Source organism: Mchenga conophoros, linkage group LG5 (genome assembly GCF_057382185.1).
Source record: "Mchenga conophoros isolate Kocher_MC1m ecotype Shallow Benthic linkage group LG5, M_conophoros_male_GT1.1, whole genome shotgun sequence".
In the NCBI taxonomy this organism is placed as follows: domain Eukaryota; kingdom Metazoa; phylum Chordata; class Actinopteri; order Cichliformes; family Cichlidae; genus Mchenga; species Mchenga conophoros.
In genome coordinates this window covers 10,094,699-10,121,557 of record NC_140530.1, presented here as the reverse complement: position 1 = coordinate 10,121,557, position 26,859 = coordinate 10,094,699, and the positions used below count along the sequence as shown (strand labels likewise).

Sequence of the window (26,859 nt, the reverse complement as noted above, 5' to 3'; positions counted from 1 at the left end):
AGTGACTGAGGCCACCTATAGACGCTGGGCTAATTGGCTTCTGTTCGTGCTGCTGGTGTGTGTCAGTGTGGAGCTGTGAGGGGAGGAGCGAGGACACAGCTGAGGTACAGAGGACCGATTCAAACCGGGAGTTAAAGTTAAATACGAAGCGGGCGCTAACGAATACAGAAGGGCTTATATTTAAAAAAAAAAAAAAAATATATATATATATATATATATATATATATATGTTTGTGTGTTAAGCTAATCGTGTGATATTAACTCTACCTGAGGAAAAACCCGCCTTCCCCCGCGCGCTGTTTTACAGTAGGCGCAGAGCTGGCAGTGGCTGCTTCCCTCAAGACTGTGACTGACCTGCACAGGTAAGCTTTTCATCTTTCCTTCTTTCCTTCAGCAGCGTCTGCTCTGATGTTTAGATACAAAACAGAAACCAACTAGCCTTCAGAGCACAGGCAATGCTAGAAGAGGACTTTAAAAAGAATAGCTTGTGTTTATGATCCAAAGTTTGACTTACAGCACCGGCATTCTTTATATTATCTCTCACAGCACTTATAATGCAAGGAAGGGTTTCCGGTGTCATCCATTTATAATTGTTTATAAAAAGCAAGCTATTTGCGATTAATATTTATTGTGGGGGTTGTGAAATATAAACTCAGTGTTGCGTTATCTAAACTCGGGTTTTGGAATGAAAATAACATCTTTAACCTGTGGACTGGAGCCAGTGTGCACTCTGTTACACTGGAGTGATTCAAAGAAGTAAACGCAGATTGTAACCGAATATGGAGACAAAGTAAAAGGAGAAACTTCACCAACCCAACAACAACAACAAACCCATAAATACAAGCGATCAACTGAAGAGGGCAGATGAGCACAGGGCGAAAAGAAATTATGCTGTTCTGTGTTAAGATACTCATAATTGGACTGATTTCTAATCTCACTTGTTTTGTATAAAATCACACAGTAGAAATAAAGATATTTTCAAAACAAAGAAATGCAGACGCAGTTTCTCCTTAAACTGGATATTTCTAGTGAGTCTGTATTGCCTTGGAATTTATTTCCTTCTTCTCAGTCAATGAGTCCTTCAGGTTCAATATGTGTTCACTATTGATTGTTCGAACAGCAGCTCAACTCTGCAAATCCCCCTGGATATCTGTGCATTGATTATTCTAAGAGAGGTCTTCGATCTTCTACTCTTGATTAGGACGCCGAAGTGCCAGTGAGCAAGGTGCTTTACTGGCAACTCATGCCGGTTCACTGATGAAGCCTTGATTGGCCTGAAAATAGCAAAGTGAATGGAAACTCTGTTTCAGCCGTTTGCTTTATTAACCATGAACCCGGAGAAAGTCAATCAGTGCCATTACTATGTGTACTCATGTCCCCAGACCTTAACCTCAGCTTTACAAGGAGCTGCAAATGTTAAAATGTAACAACAGCATCAGCGGGGTTCAATGAATTATTGATGCAAAGACCTGAGACTCTGAACTTTTCCATACGACTGCTTTTAGCAAAAACAAGTGCTTTGTGCTTAAAATCAGTTGGCTCACACTGCCGTTTCTGACGCTGTTAAATATAATGTTCAAAATGGATTAAATTCTCTGACACGAGCCGAAGAGCAGTTTTGCCCTCACCTGGTAGTTTTAAAGGCTACACAACGTCTGACGACCATCAGTCCGTGGCCATCTTTTCCCCCTGAAAGGCACGTAGTGGTTGTAACAGGAATGAATAATTGAGAGGCCAGGCCAGAAAACAGTCATGGCGTATGTCCAGTTAATGATCCACTCACTTATGTATGTTCACGATGAAGACAGGGCTCGGACGCTACGTAGAGCTTGGGCTGGATGAGCAATGGAAAAATGTAGATTTGCTAAATTTGGTTGGTTCATGTTGAGCAAAAGTCATTATCTTGGCTTGTTACCACCAACTCCCTTGCATAAAAGAAGATGATTCATTTGAAAAACTCTGCCTGTGATTAACCAGAGTAAACATGACCAGACAGATATGAATGGCTTATGTACAAAGCCCCAGTAAAAATAGTTACATCCACATCTTCTACCACCACAACTCTGTGTCTGATGATCTAAACATTTCCTGTCAGTGTCTGTGGTGAGTCAGAGAAAGCTTTTATTTTTATGACCACATGTGCTTTTATTATCAGGACCAGACAAGATGGTGATCATGATTGTTACCTCGGGTCTTTTAGGGTTCCACGCAAAACATAATAAAATACTGTTATATTGATTTTCACTTTCATTAGTAGCAAATCCCATAGGAGGCATAATTTATCATGACAACATGAAACAACAGGCTACTGCTTATCATTTTATGGGCTTACAGCAGTTTTAGTAAACAGCTTTCAGACACATCTCACTTCTGTCAGCTTTTACCTCTTCATACAAACGGGATTGTGGCTCTTTGTTTGTTCAAAAGGTGGTTCTTTAAACAAAATCCATTCCTGCCAAAGGAACCTTAGATAAGAAATAGGCGATATGCATTTAAAAGCCTTGAATGAAGGTAATGTAAGTACTGCTAGTTATATGCTCACTTGATTTCTTGGCCTGAGCTAGATGAGAAGATCTGTCTAATACTTATACATGTCCGTTCAGTATAATGTTGGTCCTAGAGGACATTTAGCTTAAAGCAGGAGAAAGCAGTCAAGTCAGCCAAGATCCCCTTTTCACTTTCACATCTTTATGCAAAGCTTTCCTGGATCATCTAACTCATTAAAATGGCATCTTTGTTATTTAACTCTCAAGCAAGGAAATATCAAAGCTTTAGTCATTCTTGAGTTGCAGCTCATGATTTCTTATCAGTTTAATGAGTTATTTTACTCTTTTTGTTTTATCAGGTGTCACTGGGTGGTTTAAGGATGGTTTTGACTCAGCAGCAGACCTGGAGGTAGCGACACATCGCCTGTGCCTTTGGGCCCCTGGAACCCGGACTGGAGATGGTCCACTGGGCCGGACAGTGGTGGGCATGCGTCTGGTTCCAGACTGTGCTGGCCTTTGCCCTGGCCAACTGTGCGTCATTGGCCCCCAGCCCTGTCAACTTCTCTGTTGTGTACACAATGCCTTTCTTCCAAGCTGGGGGTCCCATCCAAAACATAGTCAACAACTCATTTTACCAAGAAGTGTACGTGGCCTCTAAGAATGTGATCGAAGCTGTCAACAGAAGCCTGGAGAAGGTGTGGGAGCTCCGCACTGGGCCAGTGGGGGGCTCAGAGTGTCACATATGCAATTTGTGTGAGATTGACAAGAATCACAACTTTCCAGAGGACACAGACAATCAGGTGTTGCTGTTGGATACACTCTTTATGTATTTATATTCTTGTGGAAGTTCTCAGTACGGCGTATGCTATTTCCACCAGCTGAACCCAAATGGAGAGCCACCCTCTCTTTCAAAGTGTTTGTTCAGAAAGGGCTCAAACTCTGCTGCTAACTGTCCTGACTGTGTGGCTAGCCCTCTTGGTACGAAAGTCACAATGGTGGAGGAGGGTCAGACTGTCTATTTTTTTGTCGCGGCCAGTGTTAATGACAGTGTCACTCAGCGTTACGGCAGGAAGTCTTTATCAGTTCGTCGACCACTGGCCACAGAAGATGGTTTCTTCAGTGATGTGCGTGGTCTGACTGTCCTTCCCAGCCTGCGAAAGACATACCATATTGAATATGTCTACAGCTTCTTCACTCAGGAGTTTGTGTACTTCCTTTCAGTCCAGAGAGAGAGCCCGGATCAGGAATCGTCGCCTTTTCAGACTCGTCTGGGACGTCTCCCGAGGAACGAATGGGAAATGAAGCGGTATCGCGAGTTGATCTTGGAGTGTCGCTTTGAACCAAAGCGCAGGAGGAGGAACGTAGCCAGTGAACCTTATAAGGATATTGTGTACAACGTGGTCCAAGCAGCCCATTTTGGCAAAGCAGGCAGGGAGCTGGCAGAGGAGTTAGGAGCGGAGGAGGAGGATGACATCCTGTATGGTGTTTTTGCTGTCACCGACGACAACGGAGTCACAGAGCATGACTCTGCCCTGTGCGCCTTCCCCATGGACAATGTGAACAAGGCAATTGCTGATGGGGTGGATGACTGCTGTGAGTCTGGACCTGAGCAGCTCTCTAGAGGGCTCTGCCATTTCCAACCCTGTGAGAGCTGTCCACATGAGGTGAGCGCATCAGTCTGCAAATACACAACTATGAAAATGCTACTTCTTCTTCTAAATGCTACAGTTGCTTGGTCTGAGCTGGCAAAAAGGAAAGTATGTCGCGATAAGATGAGCAGAAAATTATCTGAACTTGGATAATTTATGGACTAACAAAGGTGGCTCGATAAAACTCTTGCACAATATGTCTCTCATCTTCATCCAGCCTTGGTGCTGAAAATGAATCCATCACAGGAAGCCAAAAACTGTTTGTCTTGTAGTGGCAGGCTCCAAAAGTGAATCAATCCCTAAAAGACTCCCATGTTAAACCCTAAATTAAAAAGCCCCTTTACAGCCTGGTACCAAAAATGGTTTTGGCCAGAACTGATAGTTCCTCCTTCCATCTTTTCTATGAATATTTAACTTGAAGATGTCATGAAGATGTCTTTGAATCATTGTGGTTTAGTGACAAATAAAACTTAGATAAATACACACTTATACCACATCTGTAAACAATGAGATTTCTGACAAAACCTTCACTAGGTTTACAAGAAAATGTTGATCAGACACAACCACACAGTGTTGTCACCAAAGCGTCACTGACGAGGCAAATCTCCCTGGGTTTCTGGCTAGGTCACACGCATCTTATATGGAGCAGGGATTTTCCACTCAAAGGCGAGAGGTTTGCTGGATGAAGATTTGGGGTTTATTTGCAGCTTTTACATCAGACACTCGTCAATGGAGCACATTTTTTGAGATGGTTTTGAGAGATATTTAGAGACAGTGCAGCTAGGAAAACAAACACTGGAAATTTCAGAGCATCTGGTTGTTCTTGAATGCATCATTGCTTGGCTGTTTTGTGCACAGCTGGGATTCTCGGCATATTTGGCCAGCTTTTCCTACGTCTGGCTACTTCTGGCTTCATTACACACAGTACAAAACCAATGGGAGAGGTCTGGGTGGTATGACCATCTTTTATATACAGTCTATTGTATTCACCCTTTTTGTATGAATTTTTATGGTCATTCAGTTGAATCTATTTTCCTCTTTAGCCAGAAATGATCCTTTATTCATCATGTATCACCTCCTCTCGATGAGACACCAATGAAAAGGAAAATTTTGTGGTTTCTGTGAAGCAATATTAAGGTTTCCATTTTAGTCATATTAGGAATGTGAGAAGCTTTTGCATCGGCAGTCAGTTGGCAGCCACTGTTAAGTCAGAGAAAACAGGGATGCAGAAAGCTTTTTGGATCGCTAATAAATATGGAAAAAGTCTTACTACACTCATCATTATCCAGAAGGACCTGGATGGCAGCCAAGTGGGAGTGAGGGTCAGTTTTTTTTTCTATAGGCTGAATGCTCTCAAGAAGGGACTGGAAAGGTTTGCCCCGTTCCCTTTTTGTGTGACTTTAGTCAGTGGCCTTTTCAGGCGATGCGTGTGCGTTAGGATGTCTGATTTTAAAGGTCTTAGAATATGTTGCTGCTGGTTTCTCGTGGGAAAACGCCTGTTTATTCCCAGATCCCATGCATATTTCTCATATTTTTTTGTGTTAAATTATTCAGTTTTGTCTTTTGGGGTAGGTTTTGGGTAGTGGGAGCTGTGGTAAGACATCTGATACCACAGTTACTTTAAGTAAATTCCAGTTTGAGAAACTATGAGTATTCCCACAAGGACTGGTTGCTATTATTGTAATGTTGCTGTGATATTGTAAAGCTGTATAATTAGTATGATTTCAGCTGCTGGTTATCCCAGATGATGGCACTTCAGGAGAAAGTGATTTCATAAAGTTTGGCAGAACTCGAGTTATGTTGCCCCTTCCTCTGCCTTTGGAGGAACACTTTTTGGTTGGACTAATGAAGTGTTCCTGTAATGGATCTTCTGTTGTTGCTTTTGGCTGCTGGTCTGAATATTGAGTAACGTGACAGCGGGACTGTCCAATAGACTGAAACCTTGGTTCTTCCACTTCACAGCAGACCAATATATGCCAAAACTGCTGCCAAAACATCATCTGTGTTTAATACAGTGGCTTGCAAAAGTATTCTGCCCCCGTGACCTTTTCCACATTTTGTCACATTACAGCCACAAACATGAATCAATGTTATTGGAATTCCACGTGAAAGACCGATACAAAGTGGTGTACACGTGAGAAGTGGAACGAAAATCATACACGATTCCAGACATTTTTTACAAATAAATAACTGCAAAGTGGGGTGTGCGTAATTATTCAGCCCCCTGAGTCAATACTTTGTAGAACCACCTTTTGCTGCAATTACAGCTGCCAGTCTTTTAGGGTTTGTCTCTACCAGCTTTGCACATCTAGAGACATAAATCCTTGCCCATTCTTCTTTGCAAAACAGCTCCAGCTCAGTCAGATTAGATGGACAGCGTTTGTGAACAGCAGTTTTTAGATCTTGCCACAGATTCTCGATTGGATTTAGATCTGGACTTTGACTGGGCCATTCTAACACATGGATATGTTTTGTTTTAAACCATTCCATTGCTGCCCTGGCTTTATGTTTAGGGTCGTTGTCCTGCTGGAAGGTGAACCTCCGCCCCAGTCTCAAGTCTTTTGCAGACTCCAAGAGGTTTTCTTCAAAGATTGCCCTGTATTTGGCTCCATCCATCTTCCCATCAACTCTGACCAGCTTCCCTGTCCCTGGTGAAGAGAAGCACCCCCAGAGCATGCTGCTGCCACCACCATATCTGACAGTGGGGATGGTGTGTTCAGAGTGATGTGCAGTGTTAGTTTTCCGCCACACATAGCGTTTTGCATTTTGTCCAAAAAGTTCCATTTTGGTCTCATCTGACCAGAGCACCTTCTTCCACATGTTTGCTGTGTCTCCCACATGGCTTGTGGCAAACTGCAAATGGGACTTCTTATGGTTTTCTGTTAACAATGGCTTTCTTCTTGCCATTCTTCTATAAAGACCAACTTTGTGCAGTGCACGACTAATAGTTGTCCTATGGACAGATTCCCCCACCTGAGCTGTAGATCTCTGCAGCTTGTCCAGAGTCACCATGGGCCTCTTGGCTGCATTTCTGATCAGCGCTCTCCTTGTTCGGCCTGTGAGTTTAGATGGACGGCCTTGTCTTGGTAGGTTTACAGTTGTGCCATATTCCTTCCATTTCTGAATAATCATTTGAACAGTGCTCCGTGGGATGTTCAAGGCTTGGGAAATCTTTTTGTAGCCTAAGCCTGCTTTAAATTTCTCAATAACTTTATCCCTGACCTGTCTGGTGTGTTCTTTGGACTTCATGGTGTTGTTGCTCCCAATATTCGCTTAGACAACCTCTGAGGCCGTCACAGAGCAGCTGTATTTGTACTGACATTAGATTACACACAGGTGCACTCTATCTAGTCATTAGCACTCATCAGGCAATGTCTATGGGCAACTGACTGCAGTCAGACCAAAGGGGGCTGAATAATTACGCACACCCCACTTTGCAGTTATTTATTTGTAGAAAATGTTTGGAATCATGTATGATTTTCGTTCCACTTCTCACGTGTACACCACTTTGAATTGGTCTTTCACGTGGAATTCCAATAACATTGATTCATGATTCATTCATTTGGCTTGTTACTATGTCACTGAATTATTAAGCTATTTCTGTGATGACAAATGCACTATTGTTTTAGACTTAAAATGTTTGATAATATTCTGGCTTACAGTTTTTATTTTTACAGCTTTTCAGTTTAATTAGTTTTATATTTGTATTTATGATTTGTATTTAGAGTAGCTGTAACGGAGAGTTAGGCTTTAGGAAAGCAATTCATACCCACTGTTTTATACTCCTCTGGGATTAGGAGGTGGATGACTTCAGGCAATAGCAGTGCTGTTTTTGTTTTTTTCTTAAGCTCTAAGGTTACATACAGTCCATATATTTTTAGACACTGACTCGATTTTAGTTTATCTGTATATCACAACATAATTGAGATATAGTTATATGATTATTATGGTCTGATCTAAGCAGCTGAACAAGTATATTGGATTAACCACATAGAAATTACTGCCATTCTTTGCACTGGTACTTATTAGCATGGTCTCAAATGTAACTGGATGGGTTCACTTAAGGGTGGGATTTGAATGTGAACAAATTTAATCTTCAAGGTAAAGACATTTCACTTGTTTCATCAACTGAAACAAGTCATTTTTAGGATTCAAAAACAAACCAAATCTGTCAGAGAGATAGCAGGAAAGGAAACTGTGGCACATTTGGTGAAAAAAATAACACATAAAAAGGACCTTACCGAAGACAGAAGGTTTACCGAAGACATTAGAGGTGGATCGCTGCAGAATCCTTTCCAAGGTAAAGAAAAACCTGTTCACAATATTCAAGTTAGGACAACTCCAGGAGGTAAGCATATCATTATCAGAGGTTCACCACAGGGTTTAAACCAGTGATCTGTCTCAGAGTGGCCAGATCAGACATTAACACATACCTAAAACAGCACGTATCTCCTGGAAAAGCAGGTTTTGGACAGATGAAACTTGGATCAACGTATATCAGTGATGAGGGGAAAAAAACAGAGGAAATGTGACACAAAGACATATATGGCCTCCAGTGGCACTAGGCCACTAATGTCAGGCTTCAGTTAACTGGAGGAGACTTCACACTACGATTGGACATTGACTAGAAAAATATGGCAAATTCAAGCCTGTCTGTAAACACGACAGCTTGGAAGGTTTTAAATAAATTCCATTAAAGCTTTGCAGGGGTGCAGAGTGGGCTCATGTTAACAATCCATAAAAATTTCCCTACATTCACTAAGCTCTTCAAGGTCAACTCAATGACTTACTGACATTCTTACTGACATTGTTTGTATTGACGACATATAGGCAGTGATGTATAGGGATTCTAAATATCACATTATTTTATTATGAATGTTATGTAAATTATAATAACAGGTCATAATATTCCAGAATTGGCATTTTTTCTTTTGAAAACACTTATGATCAAAACATGTTTTTCACTTGATATTTATTGCAAAACATTAAAATTGTAACACAGGCGAAACTGGACTCAGGCGCAGACCAGCTGAACTAGAATAGCAATCGTAAATGTATTTACGAAACACCACGTGAAAGTATAGACAGTGTACAGGGCAGGGATATGCAGCGGTCCAGGGGGAAATGGGGAGAAAGTTCAAAACACGCTCCGCTCATTCGCTCCTTCCCAGTTTGTCTTCGGCACTCTTCTGAATCCAGCACACTCCGCTCACTCGCTCCTCTCGTATTTGTTTTCTACACACTCACTCTTACTCCATTCTACGCCACACCACCAGGGAAACAGATCGGGGGTACGGACAAGTCCGAGAACCTAAGCACAAGAGAACTGCGGTTAGCATAATCCCTGTAGTCACACGAGAAACAGGGTTTATCGGGGCTGTACTGACGAGAGTAACTCAACAAAGACACAGAGACCATGACAAAAATAAATTTTACTAAAAACAAAATGCATGCCACATGTGCTCTACACCCAAAAAGTGTCATTAAAATTAAGTCAAGTATATTAAAATGGGTTTTAACAGGACCAACTTTGCACTTGTTTTTACTGCACTACAAACTTGGCCAGGTCTCCCTTGAAAAAGAGGTTTTTAATCTCAATTCGATCTTCCTGGTTAAATAAATGTTAAATAAAAAATACAAAAAAAAAACAACTTTTTAAAGTATATAGAACAAAGAAAACAAAATGAATATTCACGAAAGACAATACTATTCCATTACAAGTAAATGCTGCTCAGTGAGCTGCCTTGGTGGAGGTTTGTGTTCTCATAGTGCTTCTTGTTCCTTGGTAGAATACTCCCTTAAATCAAACAGTGATGCTCCCTGCTCTGTATCTACAGCTCCAGGGCAATCCTCCTGTCAGTAATGCAAGGCATAAACATCTATCAAAGGCCTTTAGATTATTAAATAATCATATTATCACAACCGATTCACCTCGGGCTTCTGGTGTGCCAGATACTTTGTTTCTCTTTGTCACCCCGGTGACGAGCTCAACTTATCTCACAAGAAAGCAGCTCAGTCTGTCGAACCACAACTGTACATTTTCCAGAGATCAAATATTACAATCTAATAATATGGAACTGCTCAAGGCATGTAAAACAAACAATGCTCCCATGCGGTCGGACAGCTAATAAATCTTCCTTAACATACTATAATGGCTGTGTTCTTGTTTACATCAAAAAACCTTTATATGTGATTGATGGTGTAGATTTGATTACATTTCCCATTAAACAGTGACTTTAACAGATTTGTCCAAATGCAAGCCCCCCTTAATAGTTTATTCTCAAGGACCAACTTTCATCACACAGCATACATTAGATCAGACATTCTCAGACTCTGCTCAGTTGTCATAAAGAATCAGAATTGAAATACTTTATTAATCCCAGAGGACGTTATGTGGTCAAAGTTGCCCCAAGACAGTAAGAACAGTAACGAACAAGTTAAAGTACCCCTCTTATCATACTGACTTTGTTATTTCTCTATAGAGGATGTGCAGATATTAAGGGTATACAATTACTGCAGTGTGCACTTGTGTTTTTAGATCAAGGAATTGTACAGAGAGATGGATTTGTTTCATGCTGCCTTTTAAGTTAAACATATCCCTGCAAATACAGTAATTTGAGTTAGAAAATATACCTCAGGGTATAGTCAAAGGAGCTTGCAAAGAAAAGCGTCTGGACTTCTTTAAGTTACTTGAAGACGTTTCACCTCTCATCCGAGAAGCTTCTTCAGTTCTAAGGTCAAATGGTGGAGAGTCCCAGATATAAACTTAGTGGGAGTAACCCCCCACAGAGGGACAAAAGGACCCCCTGATGATCCTCTAATCGCCTGAGCCAAGGTGTGAAACTGGGTGTGGGTCCCAATCAGCCAGAGTTTCGGGTGTGTTCATTGTGAAACCTGGCCCCACCTTATCATGCGAATTCCTGAGGTCAGATGGCCCAGGATGTGAGTGGGCGTTAAGGCGTCTGGGAAGGGATCTCAAAACTGGATTATAGATGGCAGAGAGTTGGTGTCGTAAACCACCGCCTCTGTTCAAAGATGGTCGCTCACAGTGGACATAGATGGCTTCTTTCACTCCTCTTTCAAACCATCTGTCCTCTCTGTCCAAAATGTGAACTTTGGCATCCTCGAAAGAGTGTCCTTTATCCTTAAGATGCAGGTGGATTGCTGAGTCTTGTCCTGTGGAGGTGGCTCTTCTGTGTTGTGCCATGTGCTTGTGAAGTGGCTGTTTGGTCTCTCCAATGTAGAGGTCTGAGCATTCCTCGCTGCACTGTACAGCATACACCACATTGTTAAGTTTGTGTTTTGGCGTTTTGTCTTTCGGGTGAATCAGTTTTTGTCTGAGCATGTTGCTGGGTCTGAAATGCACCAGGATGTCATGCTTGGAGAAAACTCTCCTGAGTTTTTCTGATACACCGGCTACATAGGGGATGACAATGTTGTTGCGTCTGTCCTTCTTATCCTCCCTCGCTGGTGTCTGGTCTTCTTTTCTGTGCCTCTTTGCTGACTTTAAGAACGCCCATTTAGGATAGCCGCACGTTTTGAGTGCTTCCTTTACATGTGTGTGTTCCTTCTTTTTTCCTTCAGGCTTAGAGGGAACATGTTCTGCCCGGTGGTATAGGGTCCTAATTACTCCAAGTTTGTGTTCCAGAGGGTGATGGGAGTCAAAAAGGAGGTACTGGCCCGTGTGTGTGGGCTTCCGGTAAACTTCGATGTTGAGGTTGCCGTTCTCCTCAATGTGCACAGCGCAGTCCAGGAAAGGCAAACAGTTGTCCTTGGTGTCTTCCCTGGTGAACTAGAAGACAACGCAGGAAATTTCACACCTTGCTTCCAAAAACACACACTCCTCCTCCTGAATGGAGGATAAGAAAGACAGACGCAACAACATTGTCATCCCCTATGTAGCCGGTGTATCAGAAAAACTCAGGAGAGTTTTCTCCAAGCATGACATCCCGGTGCATTTCAGACCCAGCAACACGCTCAGACAAAAACTGATTCACCCGAAAGACAAAACGCCAAAACACAGACTTAACAATGTGGTGTATGCTGTACAGTGCAGCGAGGAATGCTCAGACCTCTACATCGGAGAGACCAAACAGCCACTTCACAAGCGCATGGCACAACACAGAAGAGCCACCTCCACAGGACAAGACTCAGCAGTCCATCTGCATCTTAAGGATAAAGGACACTCTTTCGAGGATGCCAAAGTTCACATTTTGGACAGAGAGGACAGATGGTTTGAAAGAGGAGTGAAAGAAGCCATCTATGTCCACTGTGAGCGACCATCTTTGAACAGAGGCGGGGGTTTACGACACCAACTCTCTGCCATCTATAATCCAGTTTTGAGATCTCTTCCCAGACGCCTTAACGCCCACTCACATCCTGGGCCATCTGATCTCAGGAATTCGCTTGATAAGGTGGGGCCAGGTTTCACAATGAGCTCACCCGAAACTCTGGCTGATTGGGACCCACACCCAGTTTCACACCTTGGCTCAGGCGATTAGAGGATCATCAGGGGGTCCTGTTGTCCCTCTGTGGGGGGTTACTCCCACTAGGTTTATATCTGGGACTCTCCACCATTTGACCTTAGAACTGAAGAAGCTTCTCGGATGAGAGGTGAAACGTCTTCAAGTAACTTAAAGAAGTCCAGACGCTTTTCTTTGCAAGCTCCTTTGACTACGATGACCTGGATGACTGAGAACCTTCACAGACACCTCAGGGTATACTTACTAAACTTCTTCTACAGTTAAACCTAAATGACTGCTGATCAGCTGCTGAACACAACGTAATATGATATATCAAGAATAAGTGATCATTTTAATGCTCAGTATAAACAATTTTTTATGTCTATAGCCTGAAACACATTGACAGCACAACACTGCACAAGATCATACTCTCTTTTTCCAGCATAAAGGACAAACAACCTGTTGATACCCTGTTGCCACATATTGTGCAATACTGCCTCGCTGCAGCTTGCACTTGAACTGCTTTTTCTCTCACCATTTCCTGTTGTCTGTGCCCTCTGCTGTCTACGACCTTTGTACTAGAGCATGGAGAACAATGCCACATGCAGAGACCATCCTACCATGGTGTCAAAGCCCTACTACAGAGTGGACCTGTTCAACAGGAAGATGACAAACGTCCTGCTCACATCTCTCCTCGTCACAACTATAGAGAACAAGACCGTGGCCCACATTGGTACCTCGACCGGACGCCTGCTTCAGGTATAGCATAATTTATCATCTTTAGCATTTGTCTTTATTTACTTGCTCCTCTACCAACCCTTCATTTTGTGTTGGCAGCTTGTGCTGACAAGATCCAGCCCTGTCATCTTTGCCAATTACTCCTTGGTAGAAAACCAGAGGGTCTCCTCCATTGCTGCTGTGCATTCTTCAGAATATCTTCTCTTTGTGGTTGGAGACAAGGTACAGCTGCAGTCCCTTTGCACAGTATACCAATCTTATACCAGTCCAAGCTTAGCAGACTCTGTGGGTAAATCGTGCTCTCACTATTGAAAGACACGGAGATCTGGTCACATCACAGTTACAAAAGAGCTGGGTAATTTTAGCAGTCTTTTTGTGACAATCTAGAGCACCTGCCCGGGTGTTCTCTTGCCTTAGGGCCAGCGAATGTCTTTCACTTTTTAAATGGTGTTACCCTTGTGACCATGAGAATCAATTAGTGGGTAATTAGAAAATTGAAGAACTTGAAATGACTGTCAGAGCCTTAAACCGAATCATTAAATCAAACTGGTCACGTGACCTTAGAAAATGACGCTCCTCTGAACATGTTTGTAATATTTTGATGACACTAGATAAGACTCGTTTCAGCACTAGGAGCTGTCCAGCTGACCTCTTAAACAGACTATTGCTGAATGAGACCAAGTATCAGCTTACACGTCTCTCTCCATGAACAGGATCAGTTATTAAGGAGCAAATAAAATGATTCTACAGTAGTTTTATGAAACAAGTCCAAAGTGCCAGTGTAAAAACTGAAGATTAAACATTATTTTATGCACACCTATGTCATTTACATTATCACTTACATCTTGTTTAAATCCTGCATTTAAGATTTTTACATGTGTCCTCCTAACACTATGAAAGGGATGATCTACTCAGGTATTTAAATACAAGAAACAAGGTATAATGCAGACAAACATGTCAGGCAGAATACTTTTCATATTTAATGTGAGAAATCAATACTTGGTTTTGAAAAGAACATTTCTTATGCTGCTTATAGGCTTCATTATATGAAAAATAAAATGGAGAGTTTTTTCCCCCCTAGCAATAAGTGTGTGAGATGAAAACGGTTATTATTCTGTTTTAGATGATCCAGGTGCCCCAAAGAGGACCAGGCTGTCAACACTTCCTGACTTGTGCCATGTGCCTGACTGCCCCAAAATTCATGGGCTGTGGCTGGTGCTCTGGAGTGTGCTCGTGGGAGAGCGAGTGCCACAATCGCTGGAGAAACGAGTCCTGCCCACCTGGGATCTCCGGAGTGAGATTTAGTCTAATAATCCACAATCTCTGAATCTGAAATCTACAACTTATGACAGCATTCATTTTCAATGGTGAACTATAATTGTCTTTTATTAACACAGTTCTTTCCACGGACTGCTCCCCCTGATGGTCAAACAGAGCTAACGCTGACTGGGTGGGAGTTCCAGTCGCCTTTGAGGCCTGCTATCACCTCCAGAACCCACCAGATTCGACTGGGACAGACGTCCTGCACTGTGATTCCAGCCAAAAGCAACAACACGTAGTGAGTAACTTTGCAAGGCTTGTTTTGGTTCCAAGGACAAGGTTTTTGTGTTATAACCATTATCAGCAAATCCATCAGTAGTTTTTTTTTTTATATCTTTGCTGCACTGTGATATGCCCTATTTATATTAATGCTTGCTCATTATTCTATAACGGTCTTTGCAAACAGCAAAAATAAGTCACCGAAGGTAATTTTGTTTCCTGTTGTAGTCAGACAGTTCACCATGAAATTAAATTGTTAGTAGTTTTGTTGGACATGTCTAATGCAAGTGTTTTCTTCTGATACTCAGCTTGGTGTGTAAGATTCGCTCTGGGGCCACTGAGCTGTTCAAACCAGTCAACATTACAGTGGAAGTGCATGAGGGCAAAGTGGAGGGACGCTACTCTATTGAAGGGAAGGCAGAAATGCCAGGATTCACATTTGTGGTAACCTTTGTTAATATCTTGCAATTCTTTTTTCCTTGTCTATGAAGAGGGTTTGCTTTACCACAAAATCAAAATAAACTGACTTCTTCAGGTTCCCAACATCACAGAAATCCAGCCCAACTATGGCCCTCGTGTTGGGGGCACACTCATCACTGTGAGTGGGCCTCACTTGGACGCTGGAAAGACCAGGAGAGTCACTCTTAACGATGTGGCCTGCGACATAAAAAGGTACAAATACAAAACCTTACGTGCTTTGTAGCACAATCACTTACTCGGTTTCTCAAGTGTTTGTCTTAGAGCTTGTAAAGTTGTCTTGGTTTGGAAAAGTGTTAAAAGACTCACAAGTGAACTATTTTTTGCTCCAGTTCTTGATGATTACACAAATATATTTTAGAGCATGAAGCCTTTCGATTTGCTCCAGTTTGTCTGTTGTGACGTGTCACTCACACATAGCTTTGTCTCTCTGCAGGGTCACAGCGCCTAAAGGCAACGTGTCTTCCATCATTTGTTTGTCCAAAGAAATCTCAGAGGTGAGAGATGTTCCTCTGAGTGTGTTCATTGACAAGTCTCCTGTTCTCACAACAAAGGTGTTTTACTACAAGGAAAACCCAAAGATAACAGACGTCCGGCCTGACTGTAGCTTTGACAGGTAATGCCACAGAAACCTCAGCACAAAAACAGCTGCTGTGTGTACATACTTTGAGGGCATGATCGGACCATTTTGCATTTGCACTTCACTTTTGTGTATTATTCATTTTTCTGAGATGGCAGATTCATTAAAAAATGGAATTTAAACGTCTTTTTGTTGCAGAGGTTCAAAGATTGTCATTGAAGGGGAGAACCTGGATTCTGTTTACCGCACAATCATCCGCTTTAAACCCAATGAGAGCCACCTGAAATCTGTGTCAACGGTACAGTTCCATCATCGATCATTGTAAATATACAGTGCTCAAAAAAATTAACAACAGGTGCACCAATGAGGCAACATTCAAAACGGGAATGGTTTTACAGCTGGAGGCCACTGATATTTTTCCCTTCTCATGTTTTCTTACTGTTTTTTTTTTAAACTTGTTTTCCATTTGGGTAGGCTCAGTGTCACTACTAGTAGAATGAGGTGATCCCTGCACCCTACAGAGGTTGCCCAGGTAGTCCAACTCCTACAGGACGGCACATACATTTGCTGTATTTCCTACCATAGTCTCAAGAGCATGGAGGAGATTCCAGGACCCAGACAGTTTCTCCAGAAGACTTGGACAGGGCCTTAACCAATCAGCAGGACAAGTGTCTACTCCTTTGTGCAAGGAGGAACAGGATGAGATCTGCCAAAACTACAAAATGACCTCCAGCAGGACACTGGTGTTCAGAAACAGACTGACGAGGCCCGACATCCTCAGTGTGCTCTGTGCTCACTGCCTGACACTGCTGAACTGCGGCACCATGAGCACATGAGAACATGTAACCAACATGAAAGGGTCTGGAGAAAGTAATCCTGCCTGTAACATAGTTTAGCATGGCTGGTTTAGCGGTCAGTCAGTGAAGGTTTCCAGGTCACGCAGTTCCAAAGGATGAAGGAACTGACACCAACTGGTCCCCATGCTCGCCCATACTTAAACCCAATAGGACACCTCCGGGAAATTATATTTCAAGTCCATCCAGAGCCACCAGGTTGCACTTCAGGCTGTACAGGCTTCATCTAGATCTGGAAAGAGATACCCCCCGGATACCGAGGAGTATTCCACAACATTATCAGGCATGCGTAAAAGCATGTGGGGGCCACGCAAACAACTGAGGAACATTTTGAGTTGCTGCAATGACATTTCTTTTGCAAAAAGGACTATTCTGCTGCATCATGTTTTCAGAGTGTCTTTGAATTCAACTCTCTGTATTTTAACTCTGATAATTTTTATGCCCACAAAATGCTGCGACATCCTTTCATTCCTAACACATTACCCAGTCCATGTCATTATAAATATCCAACATGATTTTTCTCCCTTTGAGATCTGATATGTTTTTAGTATTTTTTTGAGCTGTGTATTAAATTATAGAGTTTCTCTATTGCTTCTCTGGGTGATGTGCTTATATTTTACTGTATAGAACAAGCATTAAAATTTTATTACACTGTTTTGTTTCAGGAGTGCCTCGGCAAGTCTTTACCCACACGGATGGAATGCATGACCCCTGTTTTCCACAGGGATGAAACTGTGGAAGGATCGCTATCTTTTGATATGGATGGAGCATCAAGCCTGTGGAGCAAAGAGTTCTCCTATCACCCCTACGGCGAGCCCATACCTTTTGAAACAGAAGGACATGTTCTAAATTTGTACCCTGGGTTTGATGAAGTGTCACTACATGTAAGCTGTTGTGTTACTTCATTCTTACTTAAATCAATTCAAATGTGTGGAATATATTGGAAATTTTAAATATCACACGTTTTGATCCTGTTCTTAGCACCAAAAGCTGAACCTGGTGAGCTCCTGCATGACCATCATTATGACGGTGGCAGGTGTTGATTGTGGTGCTAAAGTCCTGGATAATGAGATAACCTGCAGGATCCCCAAAAACATGACCATTCCTAGTGAGGGACTACCAGTGAAGGTCGGTCAGATGGTTATAAATTGATTAACGTGATTCAATATGGAACTTGGGGTCCTAGGTTTTACTGTCTGTGCCACTGATTAGTAACCATTACTGTACGTCACTAAGTTGTCTGTCCTGTCTCGTGTACCTACAAGATAGGATAGACAAGTAACTGTTGGATAAATTCAATATTTTTTATATGAACACAGATCCCATCTCCACCATACTGATTCCGGCATTCTAACTATGGGTTCTGACCCCATATCTATATAAAAGACCAGTTTCTGTGCTTTTTATGACATTCAAATGAAAGAAATTACAAAAATTAACAACATGGAATAATGAGTTGTGATATTTCATGATTCCCTGAACATGCTAAATTTGCAAGTTCAGAATAAGCTAACCCTATTTTTAGCTTACTAAATATTAAGTGACTGTCCAAAATAAGCTAGTTTTAGCTTATTAGCATTTAACCTAAGTTTAATATTAAAATAATATGTTGACTGTAATATATTACTTATCTTTCTGTAAGTAGGCAATGGATTGGAATGTCAGCATTTTAAATTTGCACTAATGTGTCGTATACAGTGTTGGGGTCAATACTAAACAAAAACTCATGCATCACACATTACTCGCTTCTTTTCTTAAAACTAATGCAGTACGTGATTTAATTACTCCCCGTGGAAAGTAATTTCTTACACTACTCGTTACTTTCATGTAACATGACCTAAAATGCATTGCCACATAAATACCGGTTAACAGTGTTAACCTTCGGCTGCATTCCACACGCTGACACAAATCAGTACTTTAATGACGACATACACGATGGCTTTCTTTTTTAAGCATGAACAAAGACCACTACACAAAGCAAGGCAAGTTAAAAGTGATCATCGGAGTGATTCTCCTGCAGAAACACGTGCAGGTATAAAAGAGAAGTTACAATGCTACATGTCTGAATGCTCATCACAGCTACTGTTACCTGCAGAAGGCTTTGGCTGCTGGGTTGTGTGCACTCAATATTGATGTCACTTAGGGGTCTTTGATACCTTTGTGTTAGCATGCTGTGAGTGCAGATGCTTGTACTGAGCTGATGTAGCGTTAGCAGTATTTGTGTCAGCAGCTGTTTCTGTCTTGGATGCACTTTGACTCTTAAAAATAAAAGTAGCGTCCATATCTCCAAGTAGCGTCCTCCTCCTTGCTGTCCACCAGGCATGCAGATACTCTTTAATGTATAAACAGAATACTATAGAAAAATTATGGATCTATTAGAGATGCATGCTGTTTGTTTAAAGTGTTGAGCCATCCACCATAAAATCAACATTTAATGTACAAATTAATATTATTATAAATTTTTTTTTTTTTTTTTTTTTTTTTTTACAGCTGAGCTCATACAAAATTAGATTTTTACTAACTAACATTGGTTCGAGCATATGTGGCAATGTCATGGATCGGCTGTGTGGCAGGCGGGAGGAGGACCCAATCGCAAGATTCACAAACACGGGGATGAACTCAAAAGCAGCTTTATTGCTGACAGGCAGAACATAGGAAATACAGAACTCAACTAAACTGGGAATCAATAAACTAACACTCGTAGGGAGACACAGGGAATCCACACAACAATGAGGGAGAACGCGACGCCGAACAGAGGGAGACGCAGACAGAAATACACAGAGGGTTAACGAGGAAAGTGGGAACACACGGGGAACACAGCTGACACAGATAACCATAACGAGACAGGGCGGGGTGAACATAACACTGACGGGAGACGGGCAGAGTCAAACAGGAAGTACACAGAGGTTCAGACTAGGGCTGCCACGATTTGTCGACTAGTCACGATTACGTCGACTATCAAAATCGTCGACGACTGATTTAATAGTCGAGGCGTCGTTTGAAACTTTGTACGATCACAAAAGACGCAGGAATAAGTGGCAGGATTTAAGAGTGTAATAACGGACTGAAACAGAAGATGGCAGCATTGCATGTACAAGGATGTCAGCTACCGTTAAACCCCGAAGAAGAAGAAGAAGAAGAAGCAGCTGTGTCCCAGAATTCATAGCGCGGCCCAGTGCAGTTTCCAACAATGGCGGCAGCTAGTTAGTTTTAATGTTACTCTTATTATTCTTTCTGGGTCACAAAATAAACGTTTAACATATTTTCAGGCGAGAATGTAGCTGTGTAAACCTCAAATATCTGCTCAGTTTATCAGGACACCACATATTTTCAAAAGCGCTCCGACGTTTTCGGAGACATCTGTTACCCACTAGCTCGTTAGCGAGCCGGGGGCTAGGCTCACTAGCGCCCTGAGAACACCGGACTCCCCGCAAATCGTTTTCAAACCCACCGCCGTCTTTCGCTACTCAGGTTAAATATATATGAGTCACTTAGATAACTTAAAATGTTATTGTTTGGCTTTTTTTTTTAGTATTTTATTTGTTCCTGAGTAAATCAGTTTGTCTGAGATTAAAGTTATAGTTTTTACACAGCTGAATAAACGTCAAGCAGACAGCTGATTATCAGAAGTGTGAGATGCTCCAGAATATACTCCGGTGTCCTGTTATATTTTAGATAGCAAGGAGTTTATTAAACTTCACCGAAACAATCTGCAAATTTCATTAAAATTTAATAAACTATCATCTTGTCTTTATTTTTAGTTAGCACAGACCTTAAACACTTAAAGCTGTAAGCTAATGATAGTTATATAAGAGCAGATGCTGCTGGTGCAATAAGCTGTAGTTTTACGTCTAATGGATGATGATCTGATTAGTCGACTAATCGCAAAAATAATCGGTGACTAGTCGACTATCAAAATAATCGTTTGTGGCAGCCCTAGTTCAGACAGGAGGAGAGAGAGCACGGGGAAAACACAGACATAACGGGCTGGGGAAACATGGAACAACCACAAAGGGAGACGAGGGCTCATAAATACACAGAGGGCACACAGGGGGGAGAGAGAGAGCACGGGGAGAACTTAGACATAACGGGCAGGGGAAACATGGAATAAAACATAAGGAGAGACGAGGGCTCACAGATACACAGAGGGGCACACAGGGGGTAAAAGCCACAAAGGGAAAACACTTAGGGAACAACACAACAGGGCAACTCAGGAAACATGGCCTAAATAGGGAACAAAATACAAACATACAAGAAAACTAAGAACACTGGGCCAACATGGCCCAGGACCATGACAGGCAAAAACTTTTACATAAATGAATGGTTTGCTCCAGATCTACAGAAATACTAAACTTGTGATTTATGGACTTTATTTTCTTAGATCTCCATCAACGGACAGGTTCACAACGTTGGCACAGTGGTGAGGGTCAGCAACCATTACATGGTGGGGATCGTTTTGGGGATCCTGGCAGCTCTGGTTGCCGGGGCGGTGCTGGCCTTTGTTGTCATGAAACACTTAAGGAAGAAGAAGAAAGGTTAGCGCCGCTTTTATGTGTGGACCTTGACGAGTCATGTTTATACAACTGCTAGTGGGTGTCAGTGTGATGAATTACTAAAGTCTTTCAAGTAGAACATCTCAGGTTTTGTATAGGATGTAAATGTTCCACTGTTAGGGTTGATGATTGAACACTATTGTGAAATGTTTTTCAGCCTCCATGGTAGAGTCACGTTTAACCCACAGCGCCAACCGCTGTGGTACAAATAATGTGGAGATGTCACCTGTTGGAGACTACAGAAGAGGTGGCTATCTAAGCACATATATAATATTCTTTACTCTAATTATTGCTGATTTTCCTTTGACAAAGACACCTTCATAAACTTAATAACTTCATGCCTCTCTTTTTCTTTCTCTGTGAACTTTTACTAGTAGTATCGCTAAGTCCTCCCACCCCCTTGGTGGGGCCGGTAGCATTCCCCAGCCTGACCTATGCTGGAGGTCGCATAGATCCGACCCTCACTCCCCTCCTTCCTACAGAAAAGATCCCTATCACCAGTTTTAGGCCAGAGCTGCTGGAAGAGGTGAAAGATGTTCTCATTCCTGCCGAGATGCTTGTTGTCCAGAAACATCGGATTATCGGAAAAGGTAAGGACTTGTGCACGTGAAAAAACTTGCTATGGAAGCCAAGCATTATATAATATTTTGAAGCAACTCTGTAATTATGTCTCATTTTTGTTGCAGGTCATTTTGGAACCGTCTATCACGGCTACTTCACAGACTCCAACAACAGAGAAATCCACTGTGCTGTCAAGTCTTTGAATAGTTGAGTAATTTCTGCTTCTTGAGGTTTGATTTATATGTTTTACGAAAGAACCCGAGTGTCTCTGCTGTGGAACAAAGTGCTAAGAGTATCTGTGATGTCCTATGAGTACCTTTCAGAAGAGGTTCTCTCTGTAATTCCACTGTCTTCTCAGAGGCCATCAGAAAAGAATCTTTACATGTGTGTGTCATCAGGAATAACAGATGTGGAAGAGGTGGAGCAGTTTCTGAAGGAAGGCATCATAATGAAGGGCTTCCATCACAGCAACGTGCTTTCTCTGTTGGGCATCCTCCTGCCACAGGAAGGGCTCCCTCTTGTGGTTCTGCCATACATGAAACACGGGGACTTGCGGCATTTCATACGCTGCGAGAAGAGGGTGTGATAACTATATTAAAATATTGGAAATTCATCACCTCGTTTATGAGGAACTATCTGTTAAATACCTAATGAACTATCATTTCCTTTTGTTTAATGAGGTGTGTCTTGTTGTGTGTTCATGGATTTCTTTAGAACCCCACTGTAAAGGATCTGATTGGCTTTGGGCTGCAAGTTGCCAAGGGGATGGAGTATTTGGCCCAGAAGAAGTTTGTGCACAGAGATCTCGCTGCACGCAACTGCATGTGAGTTTCCAAGACATGCAGAGAATTTAGCAAATGTTTCAGTGTCTCTGTTAGACTTAAAGCATTTGGTTTCGAGAGAATCCTTCAGTTGGCTTTTCCTTTCTTCAGGCTGGATGAGTCGTACACGGTGAAGGTGGCGGACTTTGGCATGGCCAGAGATGTTTTCGATAAGGAATATTACAGTGTTCAGGACCACAGGAAGGCTAAACTGCCTGTCAAGTGGATGGCCATCGAGAGTCTGCAAACACAAAAATTTACCTCCAAGTCAGACGTGGTACGCACATAAAGATTTACTGCAGTAAAGTTGCATTTAAAATGTATTTGATTTGATTTCCATTACACTGTTTGCATTAAAACGTTGCATTTGAGTGTTTTATGCACATTTGCTGACACTTGATGTATATTTTTTGTGTCTTTGGATACAGTGGTCCTTTGGTGTTCTGATGTGGGAAATGCTGACCAGAGGAGCCAGCCCCTACCCAGAGGTGGACCCATACGATATAACGCACTATTTACTGAAGGGCAGGAGGCTTCCTCAGCCACAGTACTGCCCTGACCCTTTGTAAGTAGTAAGAATGAAGTCATTTTATGGCCCCAAATTTCTGATTCACTCCAAAAGTTATTGCAAAAATACACTGTGTAAGTGTTGATGTGGATCCTACCAATGCTTAAGTAGTTCTGGTACAAATTAACAGCTGCAGGGTAAAAGAGAACAAAAAAAAAAAACATGACTCAAAGTCCAGATAATAATGACAAGATGTTCGAGTGGAGTGATACCTGTAAATTCTCCACTATGTATTTTAACATGGTTATGCAACACTGTCTTGGAGTTAATGTTTATGTGTTTCGCACTCACGCAGATACACTTACACACAACTGACAACCCCCCCCCCCCCAACACACTCTAGTGTGACCGTACTTTTGCCTTTTAATGATAAACTGCTTAGATGGCGATCTCTTGCTCAACAACTAAAGAGTAACCATGCATGCCCCGTGTCCACTGAGGCCTGGCAACACATTCAACGTGGTCTGAGGTCTCATGGAAGGGACCTGGACCACCTAGATCAGAGCGAATCAGAGGAACAATGCTTTTTAATTATATAATCACTTTCTTGGTGGTCCATTCACTTTAAGAAGCTAAATTCTGGGAATGCTGAAACAAACCTAATCTGGCTTGACCCAAATGTAACAAAATTTACATGTCATTAATTAAATATTTTCAAAATATTCTTTGCCAGCTTGAACCATGAACCTCCTGGGATCTCATCTGGTTGCCTATGTGAGCTTCCTAGGCGCTGGATTGTCTTACAGCTGTACACAGCCTGGCAAGCTGTTTCACTCGCTCTAGTCTTTGTGCTAATGAGCTGCCGGGTACAGATATATGCTTAGTGTTCAGACACAGGAGAGCTATCTGTCTCATTATCCAACTCTCAGCATACAAATCTATGCCATCTTCTCAAATTGTTGTGCTTCACGGCCCTGTAAACCCTGGTTCAATAAAACAAGTGTATGACACGCATGCCAATCAAAATCGTTCCTACATGCCATGTTGTCATCAGGAGAGGATTAACCAGCTGCAGCTATTAACACATACACAGTGTTTCTGTGTGAGTCTGCTGTAAGTCTGTAAAATTTCAGGGCCTCGTAAATTTTACGTGAAAATGTCTAATTCCTTATACAGTATATTAATTGTGCCTGTATTTTTTCCCCAGGTATAGCATTATGCTCCAGTGCTGGGACCCGGATCCAGAGTTGAGGCCCAGCTTTGCTACACTGGTGTCAGCTGTCTCCACCATACTGTCTGGCCTGGAAGGAGAGCACTACATCAGTCTGAATGTCACCTACGTCAACCTTGACCAGCCTCATCCCTATCCTGCCCTGACTGAATCCGCTGATGAGTATGACTCCACAGACGTTGAAGACTCGAGCTCAATGTCTTCTTGATTCACCTCCCCCTACTTACCCCCTACTTTAAACTGGTTCTGGTGCTAATAGCAGGCGCACAAAAAAGGAAAAAAACAAACTTCTGTCTCATCACACCAGTGTTTTTTACCTCAGTGGATTTGAATCAGAATGGAAAAAGTGAGAAGGCCCAACTGTGGGCTTTAGGTTTGTGAACCAAAGGAAAAAGAAAGACAGAGATAGCAAGATATTCTTCATCGTAGTGCGTTAGGTAAGTAAAAAGTACCTTCAAATTACGAACACCTACAGAAGTGCAGGCACTACAGCTCACAGATGCTGGGCGCTGAAGAAGAAAAGTGTGCTTTTTGGTGAGCGAGGCATTGATGAGAGGGGAGCTCAAGTGCTTATTTCTGACAGTGGATTAAGGGGCTGGTACTGCATTAGTTCTGGATTGGTGCTGCGCAGAGCTTTTGCAGATGCACATGTTCTTCCTCCACAAATGGATCCAAATAATAAAGCATACTTCATCATGTTAGATACCACCAGTAAAATTCAAACCTTAAAACTGCTTTATCTTAAGTTTATTTATTTCCAATAAATAAACTGGTAACCGACAATATGTTAGACTGTAGTAACCAGCTATTAACCAGCTAGTTTTGTCGTACTAGCTGGTTAGTAAACCAAAGAAACAAAATGTTTTTATTGTAATACAGTCATCAAAAAAAACAAAGTACACTCATTTTGGATTCTACAATTTTACATATCAGGACATAATAAAAATAATCTGGTCTTCAGCTGGTCCTGAAATTAAATAAATCCAGTCTCAGATTAAGTATAAAACATGACATATTATCTCATGTCTTTATTTATTTAACAAAATTAAGCCAAAATGCAGAAGCAGTTGGTGAAAAACTAAGTACACCCTGACTATTTCCATAGAAATTTAGAGGGTAAACAGCAGCCAGGTGCTGTTAAATAAAAGCACTTTATTAACTGATCATCAGCAAGTGTGAGCGCCTCAATAAAACTAAAGTTTTGGCAATATGCCGGTCTCACGCATTCAGGCGTTTGTTACCCCAATGCGAAAGAAAGATGTTGATGTCCATCAGTCTGGGAAGGGTTATAAGATCATTATAAGATAAATATAATTCTACAGTCAGAAAGATCATTACAAGCGAAAAGCATTTAAGACAGCTGCCAATCAGCCCAGGAGTGGATGTCCCATCAAATTCACCCCAATTGTAAAGTTGAAAGCTACAGGCCTCAGTTATCATGTTAAATATTAAAGTTCATGTCAGTACATTTAGAAAAAGAAGGACCGAGTGTGGCTTGTTTAAGGGTTGCCAAGAGAAAAGCTCCTCTCTCTAAAAAGAGCATGACAGCGTGGCTTGGGTTTGCAAAGTTGTATCTGAACAAACCACAAGACTTCTGGAACAAAGTCCTTTAGATTTAGATTTAGATGAGACAAAGTGGACATGTGTGGCCATGATGCATTGCAGCATGTTTGACAAACACCAAACGCAGCATATCAGCACAAACACATCATACCAACTGTCAAGCACAGTGGTGGAAGGGTGATTATTTGTTTTTTTATTTTTTATTCACTGCTTACTGTTCTAATGTTGGACTGTTGAATTGATTTGCCTATTGTGGGCTAAATAAAGTTTTGTGAATTGATTCCGATTCTGATTTGGGTTTGTTTTACAGTCACTGGACGTGGATACCTTGGAGTCATTGAGGTGAATACAAACTCCTCTGTAGACCAAAGTATTGTAGAGTCAAATGTGAGGTCATCTGTGTGAGAGCTAAAGCTTGGCCCAAACCGGTTCATGCAGCAAATCTGCAACAGAATGTGTGAAAAAGAAAAGAATCATCGAGGTGTTCGAGTCCAGACTTCGGATTGTAATGTTATGGTGGTGACTAAAGAGAGGTGTGCATGAATGAATGAACTAAAGTAGCATTGTGAAGAACAGAGGCCAAAAATCTCTCCACAATGATGTGAGAGACTGATGCAGCATCAAATCAAAAACAATTCAGGCTATTGTTGCTAAAAATGACTCTACAAGCTACTGAATTACAGGGTGTAATTACTTTTTCACACACTGCTTATATATTTTGGCTTGGTTTTTAATGAATAATGACGTCATAATCTTAATAAACTTGTTCACCTGTGGTCGTATTTACCTAATTCTAAGACCTACCGGCAAGTTCTGTTCCACAAAACCTTATAACTG

General features: G+C 41.8%; 1 protein-coding gene across 1 annotated transcript; it reads left to right on the top strand.

Moving 5' to 3' along the window:
* The first annotated feature begins 203 nt into the window (after positions 1 to 203).
* On the top strand, positions 204 to 26,859 carry mst1rb (macrophage stimulating 1 receptor b). The gene is made up of 21 exons (XM_085273131.1): positions 204 to 362; positions 2,846 to 4,150; positions 13,180 to 13,356; positions 13,435 to 13,557; positions 14,459 to 14,629; positions 14,733 to 14,893; positions 15,183 to 15,318; positions 15,410 to 15,546; positions 15,788 to 15,967; positions 16,130 to 16,229; positions 17,451 to 17,669; positions 17,767 to 17,913; positions 21,167 to 21,320; positions 21,496 to 21,585; positions 21,713 to 21,928; positions 22,025 to 22,105; positions 22,298 to 22,479; positions 22,614 to 22,723; positions 22,832 to 22,997; positions 23,149 to 23,285; positions 24,436 to 26,859. Exons 2-21 carry the CDS (start codon positions 2,945 to 2,947, stop codon positions 24,665 to 24,667), a joined length of 4,125 nt encoding a protein of 1,374 aa, XP_085129257.1. The 5' UTR covers positions 204 to 362; positions 2,846 to 2,944; the 3' UTR covers positions 24,668 to 26,859.